Source organism: Bufo bufo, chromosome 2 (genome assembly GCF_905171765.1).
Source record: "Bufo bufo chromosome 2, aBufBuf1.1, whole genome shotgun sequence".
Taxonomy (NCBI): Eukaryota; Metazoa; Chordata; class Amphibia; order Anura; family Bufonidae; genus Bufo; species Bufo bufo.
The window spans coordinates 774,723,996-774,745,806 of record NC_053390.1 but is presented as its reverse complement, the minus strand read 5'-3'; the positions used below and the strand labels follow the sequence as shown (position 1 = coordinate 774,745,806).

Sequence of the window (21,811 nt, the reverse complement as noted above, 5' to 3'; positions counted from 1 at the left end):
ATAGACCTCCATATCTGCAAGCATCAAAACTCAGTGCCGATTTAGCATGCATATTTTTCCACAGTTGAGGATTTGCTACCATTGCATGGAAAACCAGTACATTTCCATTCATAAAAATCAGGCTGATGTTTTGATGTGGACAACCATTTGTTAAAGGGGCTTTCTGTAGGAGGTTTACTTTAATATTTGTAATACCTCATTGTTATCTACTATGTATTCTGTTGTATGCTTTCGGCTATTTATGCCAGCAAGAAATGGTTGGCAACGGTTGGCAAGGAACAAAGTCAACCACCATATTTCTCCCCTCTAGGTAGGAGAAGGCTGGTCCTGCCAGGAGGGAAAGTTCTTGTCCAGACTGGAGAGGAAGCACACTGCAGTGCTCCTGCTCCTAGACACATTCTCTGGAGAGAGCTACTCCAGTTGTCCTCAAGTGAAGCCTTGACAGCAGCGTTAAGTGCTACCATCAGCATGGAATACACTGCTGGGAAGTGAGAGATTACAGCAAAGCCACCCTTCACCAAACAACCAGTAGGCCAGTGTCACCTAAGTGCAGAATTGCCATATCCTTACTGGTGCCAGAGAAGATTAACACTTAAAGCCTGCTGCTACGCCTACTGTATGTATTTAAAGTTCTACATTGCACTTTTGTTTACTTTGGTACACTGCTAGGTGGAGGCTTCCGCTCACGTCGCCAGCACTGATGGGTGGGCTTTAGCGCTGTCCTACAGGCTAAAGCCCGCCCATTAGTCAACGGATCTCCGAAAAATGCCTTTCGCGCAGGGCAAAATAGAGCATCGGAGCATGAAATATCAGGGGGGCCAGAGGGGTGAAGATGGGGATATGTCCAGATGCAGCTCTGAACCCGGACAACCCCTTCAATCAGGGTCACTACCACACCTATCCTCCACACCGGCTCTTCAGGGAGTCGCCGCACATTGATTAGCGCAGGCCGACCAAACAGGTGCACTCCACTATTTATACAGGCGCAGCGCTACACATAGAGCTGTGGCTATGTCTGGTACTGCAGCTCAGTCCCATTCACTGCTATCTCTCCACGGATGCCACTATATCTCAACTATAAGGACATTTAAAACCAGTTCTATGTAAAACCGGGTTCTTTCATGTATCGATTCCATGTTATCGGCTGGTACAGAGGCAGAAATTCAAGCAATCATATTAAAGTAAAGCCCATCGATCCAAACCTAACATTTCTTCATTTTCCGGTAGACGGCAAACCCTCCTTCATACATAACCTTCCATTTCAGCGCGACCAGAGATGCAGGTCACGTAGATAGGAATGATCAGAGCTGCACTTCTGCCTCCTTCTCCATCGTCTGCCATCTATCACATCTTAATTTGTTTAAAAAAAAAAAAAGGAATATCATACGGAGCAGCAAAATTATCATGTAATTGATTTCTAGCTTGGCAGGAGGGTGATATGAATACATAATCCCTGACAAAACAATACTGCTCAATAATGTTCTGCACGCCCCTCGCTATAAGGGGATTAATGCCACCAAGTGTGGTCTTACCATAGGGGAAGTCAATCATCACTGTAAATCCACACCGTATCCATTTCTGTGGCTAAATAGAATCCCTTTTTATCTTCCTAACGTTAATGTGGAGGTATTAAGGCAATCGCTTAAATACCACTTCCATGTCAGCTGACCGAGCGTGCTCCAGTGAGTGGTGTGGTCCGTTGAGGAACCTTTATTGGTGTGACTGCAGCATCTGCACCCACATTAATCACACACTGATGATATAAAATATTTATATTTTGCCACCCGAGACTCCCCGGTCTTATCCCTGTGGCTCCTGACTCTTCATCCTAGGACAAACAAGTCTCTAGGATTTAGGGCTCATGCACATGAACGTATTTTCTTTCTGTGTCTGTTTTTTGTGTCCTGTGTCACGCGGAAACATTCATTTCAATAGGTCCACAAAAAAAAACGGAAGTTACTCCGTGTGCATTCCGTAAAAAAATAGAAAATGTCCTATTATTATCCGCATTACGGACAAGGATAGTACTGTTCTATTAGGGGCCAGCTGTTCCATTCCACAATATTTGGAATGCACACAGACGTCATCCGTATTTTTTGCGAACCGCAAAATACATACCGTCATGTGCATGAGCCCTTAGTGAGAGAGAGCTGGATTCCTGGCTCTAGCCCAGAACATCGCACATCTGCTCTGATACGGGAGATCAATTATAGATCGTTTCTACCAGATGGAATTCTCCGGTGCTGATCTCTGATTGTGGAGATTGGCGCAGGGAGAGATAACGACATTTGAGCGACTGCTTAAACGTATGATCCTATCATTACTGTAGAGAGTGGTAATGGTACTATAGGGGTAGTCTGCTTGGCTCATTTGTATGGGTACTATGTGGGTGGTAATATTTGGCAGCACAATGGTCAGAGGCTTAGCTACTGGGAGGTAGTGAGCGGCCCCCTCCCACTTGTATAGAGGGGTCCACCAGGGGTACACTGGTGTGGGCGAGCAACATTCCTAATGCAGTAAATATAGTTGAAGCCTGTAGTAGAGTAGGGAGCCATAGGTTCCTTGCCCTACCAAGCGCCATCTTGTAGGCCACAGACGATGCATCCCGGTGCAGGAGGCACAATGAAGTCACCGCATTGCGCTGCCTGCTCAGGATGCCAGCTGTGCAAAGATGAATTATTGCGCTCATCGGGGGATGAAGGTAAGATGAGTATTTTCATTTTATTTTTGGTGGCAACTGTGTGTGCGCATGTGGAGCATTATTACTTAAGGGGGTACAAGAGGAATTATTACTTTTTAGAGGTCATTCAATGGGCACTATTACTTTAGAAGGTGTATACAGGGCACATTATTAATATTTAAAGGCTAAAAGGGGGCACTTTTACTTTCTAGGGCATTGAAAGGGAGCATTGTTAGTTATTAAAGGGCACATAGGGGCATTATTACTTTCTAGGGGGTATGGTACATAAGGGTCATCATTATTGTCTAGAGGGCATGAATACTACTTGAGGGGCACAGTGGTAGGCATCATTACTGTGTGGACACTGAGATCACTATTACTTTGTGGGGTGCAGATAAAATTTTCACTTTGTCGTGCACTATAACCACCTGGGGCACAATATGGGTCACTATTTATGTGGCACTATGAAGTAAAGGACCGGCACTCGCAGTAAGGTATGATCTTCAATCTTTCTTTATTTGGCCATGTAGAGGACTAAAAAAAACCTACGCGTTTCGACTCACATACTGAGTCTTTGTCAAGTACTTGACAAAGACTCAGTATGTGAGTCGAAACGCATTGTTTTTTTAGTCCTCTACATGGTGAAATAAAGAAAGATTGAAGATCATACCTTACTGCGAGTGCCAGTCCTTTACTTCATATTGATTTATGGGACGCTGACCCTGGACGCGAGCACCGCGAGGCTGATAGCATCAGAGTGCCGGCTGTATCTGTTTCTATATGTATGTGGCACTGTCATTTCTGGGGGCACTATTGTTTTTAGGGGTGTTGTTTTTTTATAGCTATATCTTTTTAGGGGGGTTATTATATTTATGACACCACTAGTACAGTATTTGGGGGCACCGTGTGATCCCTCAGGTTACAGTAATGGGGGCAAATGGGGCAGAATTGGGGGCATCTGCAGAACAGGGAATTTGTGTAAGGCGAGGAAAGGTAGGTAGTATGCTGAAAAAGTGAGGAGACAAAGATGTATTTGTTGCAAATTCTGCAGACACAAGTCATAGCTGATAGAAGTAATCATCATGGTGGACTGGGCCAGTTGGAAAAGTTGGGAAAAGTGAATAATTTCAATCAGAGATGTCAGATGTAACGGTACTTTCACACTAGTGTTGTTAGAATCCTGCAGGCAGTTCCGGAAACGGAACTGCCTGCCAGACCTGGCAAGCCGTATACAAACGGAAAGCTCTTTTAGACGGATCCAGTGAAATACCCGATCCGTCTCATCCGGAATACCGGATCCGGTATTAAATTTATTTTTGAAAGAGCAAAAGATTCCGTTCCTCCTATGTCCTGGCGCATGCGCAGACCGGAAAGCAGGATCCGTCGATGTGGCAATTTACGGAACACTTGGTACCGGATCCGGCATTAATACATCTCTAATGCAAGTGCGGTATTGTTCCGGGATTTCGGCCTGAAAAAAAAACGCAGCATGCTGCGGTATTTTGTCCGGTCAAATACCGTACAAGGGATGGGACGTTCAAGTCCAAATAGTGCTTTATTTTGGCACTTCAGCAACAGCACAAACATAAACATAATGAAATAAACACCTGCCCGTCTAGGCACTAGCTAATACAGAGGTCTTCTCCCTGACTCACCTCTAAAGCACAGTTTAAACACAGAATTAAATCTGGATTTCCTCAGCCAAACGGTCCAGCAGCCTCCAGGCTGTGACCACACCAGTACCTTTGGGGGATTATGGTCCAGAAGTCCTCCCAACTGTGAGAGTGCGACCCTCTTTCCGCAGGTGTCGCTGGGCCCCACAAACTTTAGGCTTTCACACAGCCTCGTGGCTCCTCAGCTCTCATGGCTGAGACCACACAGAGCCTCTGCAGGCTTCCTTCCAAGTCCTCTCTCTCACAGTCATACACAGAGGGTTGTTTTATCCCTCCATGATTATCTTAGCATGTCTCACCTGCAATCTCCTCAGCTAAAGGCAATACATGTACTGGAAAGATGTGGACTGGCAGATCCCACTACCAAACCTATCCACTAGTCCAAATAAAGTCCAGCCAAGATAAAATCCAGACAAAACTGTCTCAGAAAACTACACTTTGCTGAAACCACTGCAGCTTTCTGGATTTTAGTTAGGTCACCTAGCTGAGGTATCTGGGTGGGATATACACACCTTCCAGGGGGTAATACTGATCTTTATATATAGTATTTTATTTAGTAACTGTATAGTGCTGAAGCCCTAGCTACAACTCTGACAACGGTACGGGCAGTTCTGTGTTAGTAAGCTTGGCGTAAACTACTGTACAGTGTGTGGCTTCACTGTGTACATACCGGGTGACCTTAGATTCCGCTTGAAGGGGTTGTCTGGGAATTAGGAAACTTGCCTATGACGGACAGCAATGGGGCCCAACACACCCCACTGAATGTCAGGTTTCAATCATTCTACCTCAAAAGAAAAAAGCTCACAATGCAGTCCTCTGTTTTCTGCCTTGTTCTGAGACAAATTGTGTTAAGCACCTGCATAACATATTTTTAACTAGCTCCAAACCAAAGTCCTAAAGTGGTCCTTCAACTAAGACACAAAGCAAATCCTTACATACACTGCGTGCAGAATTATTAGGCAAATGAGTATTTTGACCACGTCATCCTCTTTATGCATGTTGTCTTACTCCAAGCTGTATAGGCTCGATAGCCTACTACCAATTAAGCATATTAGGTGATGTGCAGCTCTGTAATGAGAAGGGGTGTGGTCTAATGACATCAACACCCTATATTGGGTGTGCATAAATATTAGGCAACTTCCCTTCCTTTGGCAAAATGGGTCAAAAGAAGGACTTGACAGGCTCAGAAAAGTCAAAAATAGTGAGATATCTTGCAGAGGGATGCAGCACTCTTAAAATTGCAAAGCTTCTGAAGCGTGATCATCGAACAATGAAGCGTTTCATTCAAAATAGTCAACAGGGTCGCAAGAAGCGTGTGGAAAAGGCGCAAAATAACTGCCCATGAACTGAGAAAAGTCAAGCGTGCAGCTGCCAAGATGCCACTTGCCACCAGTTTGGCCATATTTCAGAGCTGCAACATCACTGGAGTGCCCAAAAGCACAAGGTGTGCAATACTCAGAGACATGGCCAAGGTAAGAAAGGCTGAAAGACGACCACCACTGAACAAGACACACAAGCTGAAACGTCAAGACTGGGCCAAGAAATATCTCAAGACTGATTTTTCTAAGGTTTTATGGACTGATGAAATGAGAGTGAGTCTTGATGGGCCAGATGGATGGGCCCGTGGCTGGATTGGTAAAGGGCAGAGAGCTCCAGTCCGACTCAGACGCCAGCAAGGTGGAGGTGGAGTACTGGTTTGGGCTGGTATCATCAAAGATGAGCTTGTGGGGCCTTTTCGGGTTGAGGATGGAGTCAAGCTCAACTCCCAGTCCTACTGCCAGTTTCTGGAAGACACCTTCTTCAAGCAGTGGTACAGGAAGAAGTCTGCATCCTTCAAGAAAAACATGATTTTCATGCAGGACAATGCTCCATCACACGCGTCCAAGTACTCCACAGCGTGGCTGGCAAGAAAGGGTATAAAAGAAGAAAATCTAATGACATGGCCTCCTTGTTCACCTGATCTGAACCCCATTGAGAACCTGTGGTCCATCATCAAATGTGAGATTTACAAGGAGGGAAAACAGTACACCTCTCTGAACAGTGTCTGGGAGGCTGTGGTTGCTGCTGCACGCAATGTTGATGGTGAACAGATCAAAACACTGACAGAATCCATGGATGGCAGGCTTTTAAGTGTCCTTGCAAAGAAAGGTGGCTATATTGGTCACTGATTTGTTTTTGTTTTGTTTTCGAATGTCAGAAATGTATATTTGTGAATGTTGAGATGTTATATTGGTTTCACTGGTAAAAATAAATAATTGAAATGGGTATATATTTGTTTTTTGTTAAGTTGCCTAATAATTATGCACAGTAATAGACACCTGCACACACAGATATCCCCCTAAAATAGCTAAAACTAAAAACAAACTAAAAACTACTTCCAAAAATATTCAGCTTTGATATTAATGAGTTTTTTGGGTTCATTGAGAACATGGTTGTTGTTCAATAATAAAATTAATCCTCAAAAATACAACTTGCCTAATAATTCTGCACTCCCTGTATAAGAGTCAGGAGTGGCTGCTGGAAGCTGGAAAGCACTATCTACGGTGAGGACAGGAGCTTCTTCAGGGTCCTGTACAATATACACAGTAATAACATGGAGCCGCCCTCCCCTGGTGTACATTGGAGCACTTCATCCTGACAGGTCCGGAGCAGTACAGGACATGTAATACCGCACTGTACTGTAGAGAGGAGCCACTAGACAGACAATACAGGTGTATCATCACCTGTATGTACTTTTTATATCACATCATTTATATGTAGTTTCTATATAACATCAGTTTGTATGAAGCATCATCTATATGTAGTTTGTATGTAGTATCATCTATATGTAGTTTGTATGTAGTATCATCTATATGTAGTTTGTATGTAGCATCAGATATACGTATTTTGTATGCATCAGTGTCTATATGTAGTTTGTACGTAGCGTCACCTATATGTATTTTGTACATCGCATCATGTATGTGTAGTTTGTATGTAGTGTCATCTATATGTACATAGGGGGATATTTATCAAACTGGTGTAAAGTAGAACTGGCTTAGTTGCCCATAACAACCAATCAGATTCCACCTTTCATTTTCCAAAGGAGCTGTGAATAATGAACGGTGGAATCTGATTGGTTGATATGGGCAACTAAGCCAGGTCTACTTTACACCAGTTTGATGAATCTCCCCCATAGTTTGTATATAGCATTGCAGTTCTCTAGAATAGTGTACTTGCAAAATTGTTTCTTGTTATTTAAATGTAATTTAGTGTTGTCTGATGTCTTGTATAACCCTTTATAGTTCCGTATGGATAAGGCTACTTTCACACTAGCGTTCGGGGCTCCGCTTGTGAGCTCCATTTGAAGGGGCTCACAAGCGGCCCCGAACGCATCCGTACTGCCCCAATGCATTCTCAGTGGACGCGGATCCGCTCAGAATGCATCAGTCTGGCGGCGTTCAGCCTCCGCTCCGCTCAGCAAGCGGACACCCGAACGCTGCTTGCAGCGTTCGGGTGTCCGCCTGGCCGTGCGGAGGCAAGCGGATCCGTCCAGACTTACAATGTAAGTCAATGGGGACGGATCTGTTTGAAGATGACACAATATGGCTCAATCTTCAAACGGATCCGTCCCTCATTGACTTTCAATGTAAAGTCTGGACGGATCCGCTCAGGCTCCTTTCACACTTAGAATTTTTTTTTAAACTATAATGCAGACGGATCCGTTCTGAACGGATACAAACGTCTGCATTATAGGAGCGGATCCGTCTGAGCAGACATCAGACGGACCCGCTCTGAACGGTAGTGTGAAAGTAGCCTAAGTCAGTCTGACTATCCTGACTTTGCCCTCTGTAGGAAGTTAGGTGATGGACTTAGCTCTGCCCCTAGTTCAGTCAGTGTGATTCTAGTATTAGCTGAGGAAGTGAGTAGAGCTACATGTACTCACTCCTTGGAGCTTTGCATCAAGAAAGCCATCTCTACTTCACAGTAATCCAGAAAGAGAGAGAAGGAATAGACTCGGGCCTGAAAGGAGCAGCTATGGAAACTCCATGGAAGAGGTGTTCCAAATGTGGGGCCAACAAATCTCTGAATTTCTTTTAATAATCAGAGGAAAACCCGTCTGGTCCTGGGCTTTTACCATGCAAAAATTAAGAATACCCCCCTCCTACTTATAACAACAGACGTTGAAAAAGACTTCGACAGGCTCAATTGGGACTATCTCCACGAGGTTCTGAACAAACTAGCCTTCCCAACGAATTTTACTGAGAAAATAATGTCCTTATATACCTCCCCTTCAGCCTGCGACAGAGTCAATGGGATTCTTTCCAAACCATTCAACATCTCTAATGGCACTAGGCAGGGATGCCCATTATCTCCCCTTCTATTTGTTCTCTGCCTAGAACCCTTCCTTGCAAAAATTAGATCCAACTCCAAAATAAAAGGCCTATGCACTAAAAACAAAGAACATAAAATCGCGGCCTATGCAGATGACACATTGTTTGCTTTAACAAATCCATTAGACTCTTTACCAGAACTGATTAATGAGTTTGAGGCATTTAATAGGGTCTCTGACTTTAAGATTAATTTGGATAAATCTGAAATGTTCAATGTTACCCTAAATAGTAAAATATGGGAAAAAATTAAAGGACTAAGCCCTTTAAAACCAGCACCACAATCCTTTAGGTATCTAGGGGTCAAGGTTTGTCTCGATTTTATGGATGCCTACAGAAGTAACTTCATCCCACTTAACAGATCCTTAAAACTACTCTCTAAGTTTGGTACAAAAACTCCAGTTGCTAGCTTCATCCCTAATACTTGGCATACGTTGGTAAAAATTTTAAAGGAAAACAAACAGTTAGGGAAAACTCCTATAGGAGATGTTTTTAGAAACAATACCCTTATTCCTCTAGAAGACCTTCGTAAATTGTTTGGACGTAGGGCGATCTCTCCCAAAAAACATCACCAAAAAATTAAACTGACTTTCGTATATAAAAAATCCTAAAAAACTTTTCAGGACTAAAGACTTTTCAGGACTAAAGACCATTTCAGGGGACTACCTCTTGAAGCTCATCAAGAGAATGCCGCAAAGCAGTAATCAAAGCAAAAGGTGGCTACTTTGAAGAACCTAGAATATGACATATTTTCAGTTGTTTCACACTTGTTTGTTATGTATATAATTCCACATGTGTTAATTTATAGTTTTGATGCCTTCATAGTCATGAAAATAAAGAAAACTCTTTGAATAAGAAGGTGGGTCCAAACTTTTGGTCTGTACTGTATACGAAAGTCAGTTTCATTTTTGGGTGATTATTACGACTCCTCGGGGGTCCGTCTTTTCGATATTATTCTGTCCGGTTAATATTGGTTGACTCCCAAAAAACATGCAACACTGTCTAAGCTGCTGATTAAATGTTTTACCGAGCAGATTGAACCTGTAGAGGATAACCATTTGGCCTCCTTGTTACACAGAAATACAGTAGGAGATCACCTAGTGTCCAAATGCTATAAAGTGGTCAATAAAACAGATAATTTGCCCTCGTATATAGAGAAATGGAACAAAAAACGTAATTCCCAATTCAATAATACGGAAACAGAACTCATTTTGAAAAAATCCCTTACTATCTCTAAATCTTATCTATATTTTAGGAAATGCAATATAAAATAACAACTCGCTGGTATAAAACTCCAGGCCTAATGCATAGGATCAAATCAGGAGATATCTGACTGTTGCTGGAGATGTAAAAGAGATACGGGTAATTACACACACATCTGGTTTAGATGCCCAAGCATTAACCCTTTTTGGGAAGCAAAAAATAAAATAGTTAATGAAGTACCGTATTTTTCGCCCCCTGCGTCTTATGGGGTGAATGCTGGCTGTTTTACATCGCAAACTGCGATGTACGAGCGAGCGGGGGAGGGACTGGGAGGAGGAGCTCGGGGCCAGCAATAGCGGCAGGGCAGTGCAGTCAGTGTACTATAGCCCCGCCCCGCCGGTATACTAATATAAAATGTCTTATTCAATTAATAGTTATTAAAAATGCCCCCCAACTCCTAATAGTACCTTACATCCTAACCGCTTCAGTAGAATGCAGGCAGGCAGGCCAGGTGGGCGGCAGCGTAACTCCCTGATGTCACATGCCTGCGCCGCCTACTTTATGAATGAAGCAGGCGGCGCAGGCAAGTGACGTCAGTGAGGGACGCGCCGGCCTGCCTGCCGGCATTGTACAGAAGCGGTTAGGATGTAAGGTACTATTAGGAGTGAGGGGGCATGTTTAATAACTATTAATTGAATAAGACATTTTATATTAGTATACTGGAGCGGCGGGGGGGATCTGTGGATGGCACTGTTATGGGCTGGGGGGTCTGTGGATGGCACTGTTATGGGCTGGGGGGGTCTGTGGATGGCACTGTTATGGGGTGGGGGGTCTGTGGATGGCACATATATAACAGTGCCACCCACAGATCCCCCCTCTAACAGTGCCATCCACAGATCCCCTCTCTAACAGTGCCATCCACAGATCCCCCCTGTAACAGTGCCAGCCACAGATCCCCCTGTAACAGTGCAAGCCACAGATCCCCCCCATAACAGTGTCCGTCACAGATCCACCCCATAAGTGTCCGTCATCCACAGATCCCCCCATAACAGTGTCCGTCATCCACAGATCCCCCCATAACAGTGTCCGTCATCCACAGATCCCCCCATAACAGTGTCCGTCATCCACAGATCCCCCATAATAGTGTCCGTCATCCACAGATCCCCCCATAACAGTGTCCGTCATCCACAGATCCCCCCATAACAGTGTCCGTCATCCACAGATCCCCCATAACAGTGTCCGTCATCCACAGATCCCCCCCATAACAGTGTCCGTCATCCACAGATCCCCCCATAACAGTGTCCTTCACAGATCCCCAGTAATTGTGCCATCCACAGACCACCATTAGTTCCAAACCCACCAAAAGCACACCTTTTGTTAAAAATATATTTTTTCTTATTTTCCTCCCCAAAAACTTAGGTGCGTCTTATGGGCCGGTGCGTCTTATAGGGCGAAAAATACGGTATTTAAAACAAAGTCCAAATTCACAGAAAAATTGATACTGTTCTACATATTTGATATTGGCCATGCGGATATAAATTCCGAATTGTGTATACATTTCCTAAATGCTGCAAAGATCCTTATACCAAGAAACTGGTTGCAAGAAGACCCACCGACAGTCGAAGAATGGTTTCTGGAAATCTGGAAAATACAGGACTTTGAAAGACTTAGATGGACTGTTGCGCAAAACTTGCAAAAATATAAGGATATATGGAGCGCTTGCTTGGAATATTTGACTCCAGAGAAAGTTTCCCAATTACTGTCAAGTTGATAGGATAAAATGTATAAAACATTTTGTTTAGGGAGCATTTACACGACCGTGTTTTTCTTCCGTGTCCGTTCCGCAATTTTTGCGGACAATGCACGGACCCATTCATTTCTATGGGTCCGCAAAAATTGCGGAATGCCTTTCATTGTCATCGGTGTGCTGTCCGTTCCGTGTGTCCGTTCCTTTTATTTTAAAACATGTCCTATACTTGGCCGCAAATTGCGGTCCGTGGCTCCATAGAAAGTCATTGGGTCCGTAAAAAACGGATAGCACACGGAAATGCATCCGTATGTCATCCGTTTTTTGCGGACCCCTGGACTGAAAACATTCTAGAAAACCCCATTTCAGTCCCATTTCAGTTTTTTGCGGACCGTGAAAAACGGATGACACACTGAAGCACCACGTCCATATTAGGCTACTTTCACACAAGCGTTCGGGTGTCCGCTCATGAGCTCCGTTTGAAGGGGCTCACAAGCGGCCCCGAACGCATCCGTCCAGCACTAATGCATTCTCAGTGGAGGCGGATCCGCTGAGAATGCATCAGTCTGCCAGCGTTCAGCCTCCGCTCCGCTCAGCGAGCGGACACCTGAACGCTGCTTGCATCGTTCGGGTGTCCGCCTGGCCGTGCGGAGGCGAGCGGATCCGTCCAGACTTACAATGGAAGTCAATGGGGACGGATCCGCTTGAAGATGACACTATATGGCTCAATCTTCAAACGGATCCGCCCCCATTGACTTTCAATGTAAAGTCTGGACGGATCCGCTCAGGCTACTTTCACACTTAGAAATTTTTGTAAGTTATAATGCAGACGGATCCGTTCTGAACGGATGCAAACGTCTGCATTATAGGAGCGGATCCTTCTGATGAAACATCAGACGGATCCGCTCTGAACGCTAGTGTGAAAGTAGCCTTATACGGATTTACGGAACGGAAACGGAAAGATAACTGAAGACATACGGAACACACGGATCCGTGATTTGCGGACCGCAAAACCAACACAGTCGTGTGAATGCTCCCTTAAAGTGTTATCATTCATTGTAATAATTCACAAATGAATATTTTGACTGGTACCCCCTTTTACCCTTTCCCCCTCCCTCTCTCCCCCCTTCTCCTTTTTATTCTTCCCTGTTAATTATATTATGTTTCGGTTTTGCCTAATAATATCAATACAATTAGATTTGATAGGAGTGAATTAACTCCAAATGTTTGTAAAGCAATATTTACTTTTATAAAAATAAAAATTTACAGAAAGAGAGAGAAAGAACTAGAAGGTCCAGAATCTGCATGGCCAAGCCAGTCAGTAAGGTAGCCGCTGTTTGAGGCTGATAGAGACTTTACTGCAGTGAGATGCACATTGGACACTTGGACAGAGTCCTGGCCAGCGGTATCTTAATCCTGTACACCTCAGCTGGGAATTATGGATAAGATTTGCAAGAAGCTTATTGCCAGCCTTAGATTTTGCAGAGAGAGACTTTGGAAGGATAGAGCGAAGGAGTACTACAACCCCCATCCTATATGGGAAGACTTGCACTGTAACTAGTTTGGAACTGTGTTTGATACTGTTGGATGTATTACAACTCTCATTCTACATTTTATTAAAGAGAGACTTGTCTATTCTCTGCAACTGGCCTAGTTACTGACTCCAGCACCATTCGCCAGCTACAGCACCTACATCTCCTGCCTTTCACCCGCACCAGATCCATAACATCAAGGGCCCCCCCAACTACCATCAGGCAGGATCAGGGAAGAAAGGTGCACCCGTCTTCACTGCCCGGCCCTAGGGATCATCGGTGTGAGGATTGCCACTACCACTCCTATCCTCTCTCTGCTCCTCTGGGTCTTGCGGCAGCATAATCAATATGTATTTTATGTATCATCATCTATGTGTAGTTTGCACATAGCATCATCTATACAGTATTTAGCTGCCTTGTATATAGCATCATCTATATGTATTTTATATGTAGCATTATCTGTATGTAGTTTGTATGTGGAATCATCTATTTCTAGTTTGTATTTTTTATCTGTATGTAGTTTGTATGTATTATCATTTATAGGTAGTTTGTATGTGGCATTATGTATATGTATTTTGTATGTATCATATATGTGTAGTTTGTATGTATCATCATCTGTATGTAGTTTGTATGTATCATCATCTGTATGTAGATTGTATGTATTATCATCTGTATGTATCATCTATCCATAACACAAGTGCTATGTTGGAGAGCACATAACTAGTGTTATTTCGGAGCAGTGTCGCCGGGGTGCGGGCCCGGAGATGGTCCTTGTATACAGTCATTTCTCAGATGACAGAACTAAAGTGTGCTCGGTGGCCGGTATTGATTTGTAATCGAGGTCCAAGGAGCCAGACACAGTCCAGAGGACCCGGCCAAGCGACTGATTCTGTTCATTTCACTCAATTAGCTTGGCAACCAAAGGGTCATTAATTACACTGCACGGACCATTTACTGCAGGACGGGTCCACACACCGGCCATTATTTCGCCAGATCCGTATTATTACCAATGCGAGCATGAATTCATGTACAGTAATTACTCTCTGATGGGATGTCTTTTCAGAAAAGGGCACCGATTTCGTTTAGGGTAGGAGCCTAATTACACAACACAAAAGGCCTGGCATTCACACAGTGCCATTCAGGTGCAGTAGTAGTGAGGCCTGGTGTCCATGTGTACTGCAGACTGGCGCAGAGGCTAGACCACCACGATCAGCTGGCATTCTGGGACAACCCTGTAAACCTCATTTATCAAAACTGTCTTTGTTGCCCATAGCAACCAATCACAGCTCAGTTTTTATTTCTTAAACTGCTCTGGTAAAATGAAAGCAGCGCTCTGATTGGCTGTTAGGAGCCACAGACAGTTTTCTTTTAATTTTAGACAGTTTTCAGTTTCTAAAAGACAGCATTTATATGTCACTTCAAAAGCGAAAAACATGACACCACGGTGACAAGCAACAGCCTTTAGTGCATGCTGTGGTTATTATAGGGTATTCACTTCCATTTGCCCGGATCTGCCATAAATGTGTTATAGAAGTGGCCCCAGGGTCGGACTGGCCCACCAGAGTACCAGATGATCCTCTGGTGGGCCCAAGCTCTGACTGTAAGGCGCTCATGCACATGACCGTTGCCAGGCCGTGACAGTATTGCGGCCTGCAAACAGCGGGTCCACAATACGCAGGTACTGACCGTGTGCGCGTGAATGGGTCCACAATCCGGAAGGTCTGGCGCGGAACGGAAACACAGAACCCCACGGAAGTACTACAGAGTGCTTCCATAGAGTTTATGTCTGTGCCTCCGCACTTCAAAAGTGTAGTTCATGCGGTGCGGATGGACCACGGACCCATTCAATTTGAATGCGCCTGGATCCGTCTGCGGAATCCGCACAGATATTGGCCGTGCATTTGGAACTGCAAATTGCGGTACACAATGCATAGAATGGCCGATCAACGGCCAGGTGCATGAGCCCTAATGGACCCCTAGTAAAACAGGGCCCTTACAGTGCAATATACACAGAGAGAAGACCCTCAGAATAATTTCCTCTGGTGGGCCCAGGAGACTTCAGTCCGACGCTTGTGGCCCAGCCTCTGAACCTTCAGATCTTGGGGGATAACAGGAGTTTAGGACTTCCGTATGCCAGTTCATGGAGGCAGCATGCCACATTGACTTCAATGCCAAGGAGCATTCTCCCAGATATGTGACTCTCATCTATTACATAATTATACATATTCCAAATGTACCTTCCATGGATCATTTCTCATCAGGAGTAGTGTGAATATGAAGTTTTATTCTGCAAGATTCTGTCCTTGCAAGTGCCCAGGAGGCAGGGCTTCACTGTGAAGTGCTCTCTGCATTGAGCTGTTTTATAGCCCCTCCCCTCTGCATGACAACTGTAGTAGTCTCCTGTTTGGCTGCTATAGCATTAACTCACAGCAGAGATAAGGGGCGGCAAAGCAGCTCAATGCAGAAAGCACTTCGCAATGAAGCTCCACCTACTGGGCACTTGCAGGAGCAGAATCTGGCAGAATAAAAGTTCATATTCTGAAAACTCCTGATGAGAATAGATCCACTTCTCTTCCTGACTTCTAGCTAGTGCTGTTAGCGGTTCAGCTTGGACAAAACTGCTGACAGACTTACTGGCCATGTTGCCGATAGCAAGCAGAGGACAGTTTTTTTTAATTTTTTATCCATTTAGTGCACACCCCAATGGTACCCCTTATGACTTCCTACCCAATGCATACCCCCTGTGGATAAACAATGGGTGGGCTCGTGAGTGCCGTGGCCGTACTCCCACCAATCACACAATATCCTGAGGATATTTCATCAAGTTCCTTGAGTTCCCCTTTAACTTATGACTGAATAGAGAATATATTTTTATATTCTCTATTTTATATTAATAATAATTAATATGAATAAATATGAATTAGTATTTTATATTCCTTTTATATTTATATTTTATTTTACTATGTTATTATTCACACTTCCATATTATTGCACTGAGCTGGAAACATTTAATGCCAAACACAGGATTTAAACCTTAAAGGTAAAACTTTTCCTCTGATTGAAGAAATGCGCGTAAGGCCTCATGCACACGTCCGTTCTTTTATTCCGTGTCCGTTGTGCCGTTTTTCGTGATTTTCTGCGGACCCATTGACTTTCAATGGGTCCGTTGAAAACTCGGCTAATGCACCGTTTGCCATCCGCGTCCGTGATCCGTGGTTCCAGTCTGTCAAAAAAATATAACCTGTCCTATTTTCTTCACGGAAAACGGTTCGCGGACCCATTCAAGTCAATGGGACCGCTAAAAAACACGGAGGCACACAAGATTGTCGTCCACGTCCGTTTTTTTCCTATCATTTGCATGGCAAACTTGTCTTAGACTTTTTTTTACTTTCCTTTATGTCTGGTGATCCTCCAAAAATAAAGGAAGACACACGGAAACAAAAATTGAAACGGAGCACGGAACAACGGAACCCCATTTTGCAGAATGGAACACAACAACGGTCGTGTGCATGAGGCCTAAAGGGTTATTTTGGATATGATCAGGAATATATCTAATAGGTGCACTCAGCTATTCCTATGTCCCATAGACATGAATGTAGAGAAAGATTTGGATAAGCGGCCGACATTCCTTGTTTTGGTTTGCAAAACCTGGTTATTAAATAATAATATCTAATAGATAAATCATAAAGTAAATGATAAAAATCTATGTAAATAAGTTCACCTGTGCAATTATAAATTTTGGTGTGCAATCCAATAATTTTCTGCAGTGCAACTCTCTACTATCTGGCCAGTATTTAAAGGGGTTGTCGTCTTGAAAACCTCTTTGAAAGTTAGGACACACCAGATGAACCAGAGTGAAATTTGTAGCTATAGTGAGCGACGAGACAGCAATCATACCCGAAGCCTGGTGCCTAAAGGCAGGCCAAACAAGACCAACGGTATTATTAATGGTACTTGTTGCAGATTTTGCACTGGACCCCAGGAGCTTCACGTTATGACTGCAGGGGCCTATCATTTTTGGATTTAAAGCGCTCACTGCACATGTCTGATTCCCGGCCATCGGTGAAGTGCCCTGCGCAAGACTTGGCTCCGCCATGGACACACCCCAGACCATATTGATGACGCCAGCTACATTTTATAAGTTGTTTTTCAACACTTATACAATGATTGGGAACTTCAGGATAACCAGCTTAGGAACCATGGCAGCAGGACCAGTGTGAACATTAATTAGCTCAATAGGGCCATTCTGGTGACAAGTTCCATTTAATGGAGAGCTATCGTAAAGCCCAGGCCTACAGATCAGGGTGACTTGTACATTTTTAGTAAACACAGTAGAACTCTATGAAGGGCATATAGATGTCATGGCGGGGGGGCGTCCCCTACTAGGGACCATATTCTATGAGCCAGAACAGAGCCTCACACAGATTGGGGAAAGTATTAATACACTGGTGTTTCTTAAGACAGTCTTAAAGTGGTTTTGTGGGAGTAGGATATTGATGACCCATCATCAGGATAGTTCATCAATATCTGATCATGGGGGTACAACATCAGGTGTTTAAAGGGGCTGTGGCGCTCCAGTGAGCGCTGCGGCCTGCACACAGCGCCATACAATATATAGTGGCTGTGCTTGGTATTGCAGCCCAGGCCCATTCACTTGAATGGGACTGAGATGCACGTAGGCCATGTGACTGATGAACATGACATCACCGGCCTAGGGAGAAGCTGCAGCACTCGCCAGACCGCCGCTGCCTCCTCATGCAACTGATCGGAAGGGGGTCTGGGTGTTGGACCCCCACAAATCAAATATTGATGACCTATCCTAAGGATAGGTCATCAGAATTTTACCCCTGAAAAATCCCCATTAATAATAAACCCCACACAACAGAAATATTAAGCAGCAGGGAGCTGGCGTAGATTTAAGGTGTAATGTGCACCAGTTTTCGGTGCACACATTGGTAAATGTGTCGGGTCGCGGTGAGAGTGGTGGAGAAGGGGGAAAAGTCACAAATTGCCTTCGGACACTTATCTGATTGAGCTCTATGTAACCCTACGTTTCCTCCTGCACCTGCAGTAACTTTCAGGTTTGCTGACCAGCAGCGATCATCTGATCCGCGAGCAGACTACTAATTCCAAAGCGCCAGTCTTCATGAGACAACCCCTTTAAGAATAACCAATAGGTGGCAACCAATAAGAGTCTACAGCCATGGCGGTAGATTACAGCATGTAGCTTTTGGATACACCATGCTATAAATGAACAGACGTCACCACCATCATCATCATCATCTATAGAGCAGCATTTCCTTACAGCAATGGCTCACTGTATTCAACAGATGTAGCAGAACTCAGTTGGTCAATGCAGCAAAGCCGAGTCTGGCCTTATCGTGATAAATCTGTGGTCTTACATAGGACTGCTAGTCATCCTGCATTACGTAAGATCAGCTCTGTCACATCTGTAGCTGGACTGTGCCTTTAAGTAGATGATCGCTGGGTGACATCATCGGGTTTATAAATAAGGAGCTGGCTGTCCAGTACTGCATTCCCGCTGCAATATCCCGGTGATTATATATTATTTATATTGTTATTATTATGGTGCAGTGGAGATCCATATGGCATACGCCAGGACTGAAACTACAGGCAGAATTAAAGGGACACTCAGCCTAATGCAGCTAATAAATATACAGTATTATAACACGAGGTGCTAAGATCAGTCACACATATGTATGTAATGACTGCTGAAGGAAGTAGTAATCATGGGGGGCAGGGCTAAAAAATCACTGAAGAACTTTACATTCTGCATGGCTGATAACAGAGAACAATAGATTATATTCACCTACAAGAAAACCTTCGATACCAAACGAGCAGAAGGAATATACAGGACTGTATACAACAAATACATAAATACTTCGGTACAGGGTCCAAAAAACGATTACATTTTTTTGGAAAACCGTAAAATTCAGTATAGAACTGATATATTAGGATTATAAATGTGTAAATTATAATAAATTATAATAATATAATAAAATAATAATTGGATAGCCTATTAAGAAAAAAATATATATAACATATGTTTTCCCACAATCCAGTGCGCTGCAGCCCACCCTGATCTGGGTGAGATATAGTCATCAGGAGCATCCAGGCATGAATAGAATGCCAGGACTACAGTGAACAATGACACACTAGTAGACAGTAAAGAGAAGGCGGGTGCAAGCTTGCATACCAGTGCACATTTCTGTCTTTTTAGGTCTGAGGAAAGCTGGGTATTAACCCTATAGACACAGGCATTCAGGAAAGCGGATGATTTGTAAGGGTCATACATTTACCGTTTGTTCTAAAATATGGGAGGAGGCTGAAAAACAAAGCTCTAATATCTATGATCTAGTAAACCTGCCGGGTGCCCATTGTCTACCAGACCATGCATAATGAGAAGGGATGAGCTGCACCTACTGGTGCCCACCTTTGTGTGATGTGCCCCCCTCTGTACGTACCTTGTCTGGGGGTGGGAACTGCAGCTGATTGACATCCAGAGGGGTCATCAATGGGATGGTGTCAAATCCATCTTCACAGATGGGAGGCTTTGACCCCTTGTCGCTAAAATTATTGCCCAGCTTCACCATTCTGTTGAACTATTTGGCGCCCCTGCAAAAAGCAAATCAAAGCATCAAAGTGTCGGCAAAGGCAACGCCACCTTCTAATGCCACCAGGGATGGGTACCATGAATGACAGTAATGAGGGGCCCCCAGATGCTGAACAAAAGCAGTAACTCCAAAGAAGAAGGGAGAGGGGGGGCGGCTTACACATATTCTAGGAGGATAAAGCTACCTCTTCTTGGCTGCTGCGCAAGAGGCAATCCCTCCCCGACCATCACCCCCATCAGGAAATAATGCAGATTGCTGCTGATTAATAATGCAAAGATTGCTAATGATGGCCTCCAAGACATGTCCTATTAATTCCATGGATAAAAAGATTCTTTACTCACCAAAGGAGGATGAGATGATGCGATACCTGCTGGTCACCTTCTTCTTCTGTAGGGTGGGCACTAGCTTGGGGAAGTGGGGAGGGGGGCTCCTCTAGGTAGCTCTATGCCAATGGAGGGACAATGTGTGGACGGCTGCAGATGGGAGCTGGAGCTGGGTGCTGCTGGGCTTGACACTTACTGATAGCTAGATTTGCATGGACCCATGGGTTTGCAGCTTAGAGGCTGCTGCTGAATCCAACACAAAGAAGCCCCCTGGAGGCCACCAACAACTCCTCCTCCCATCCTCCTCCCGTCCCTCCCTTGTAACTGGTGCAAACCATCATCCCATCCCCACCACAAGCACCTTCTACCTAGGTTGTGCCTGAGCTGTTTTTTTTTTTAACACGGTGTGTTTGTGGAGAAATCAATCGCAGTTAACCCTTTCAGGGCTGCTGTGCTTGAGGCGAATGGCTGCGTAGCTGCGTGAGGAGGCGGTGAAATCAATAGGTCACTGTGAGGTGTAGGGTAAACGGAGGTACTGGGCCAGATTTTTGTGTTGTAGGATGAAAGCTGGCCGCAGACGTAATTAGTATTTTTTATTTCGAAACAATAAACAATCAAAAGGATACATTTTTTCTGCAAATTATTTTTTGTGCATTTCATCATATACTGTGACTCATATTGAATTATTCGCTTATATGTATAACGTATTAATTAGTTGCTTATTATATATTGAATTATTCGCTTATATATATCAAACCTATTAGTTAGTTGCTTATTATATTTAGAATTATTTGCTTACATATCAAATGTATTAATTAGTCGATTTTATTTATTTATTTATTTTTAATTCTTTAGAAAAAAATATATATATAATAATAATTAGTCGCTTATTACACATTGAATTATTTGCTTACATATCGAATGTATTAATTAGTCGCAGTGTAGCCTCCATATGTCTCTTTGTAAAAATGGAGCCACATAATGATACAGCTTGGGCCCATAGCAGGTGACAGCCAGTTCTTTCAAAGACCCCTTTTCTTTTGACCTGTGAAGACCCTGTGGTCAAACCCCCAGCAGATAGAAGATAGGTGTTTCTCCTGGGAAAACTGCGTTAGAGTCTATTCACACGTGGTGGATAGGCTGACGGACATCCAGATTACAGTACCGGCAAAATGAATAAGAATTTAGCAAATCTCTTCCACACAAAGCAAAAAAACTGTAACATAAATTGATTGCGGTGTGGATCTTGCTGCAGATTTCCACTGTGGTTGTCACCCTTTGCAACGCATAGGCTGAAATCCACTGTAAATCGACAGCAAGATCCGTTGCAAAACACATGAAGATTTTGCTGCAAATTTGTTGCGTTCCCACAGCAAAATTTGAGATGGAAATTCCACCATAAACCGTTGAGTTCCACTGAAGTTTCTATAGTTTTGATGAGAAAAATATAGCTGCATGCAGAGATACATGGTTGAGTCACATTATTATGACCACCAGCATATATCCAGAGTAACCACTGTGTGCAGCACGGACAGCAGCTAGACGGGCTGAGAGTGACTCAATAAGGTCCTGGTAGGTTGTCCTAGGTATCCAGAGTCATGATGACTGCAGTGCATCCCTCAGCTGCTGGAGGGTGCGTGGAGGAGGATCC

General features: G+C 43.9%; 1 protein-coding gene across 1 annotated transcript in view; it reads right to left on the bottom strand.

Annotated features, from left to right (window-relative positions):
- The window catches only part of NSG1 (neuronal vesicle trafficking associated 1), an 86,388-nt gene extending 65,899 nt beyond the window's left edge, over positions 1–20,489 (bottom strand). Inside the window, exons 1-2 of the mRNA XM_040419108.1 lie at positions 20,179–20,489; positions 19,688–19,838 (exon numbers count right to left, since the gene is read on the bottom strand). Of these exons, the coding sequence (XP_040275042.1) occupies positions 19,688–19,816 (129 nt within the window). The 5' untranslated portion in view covers positions 19,817–19,838; positions 20,179–20,489. The remainder of the gene's footprint in view (positions 1–19,687; positions 19,839–20,178) is intronic.
- Positions 20,490–21,811: the final 1,322 nt, after the last annotated feature.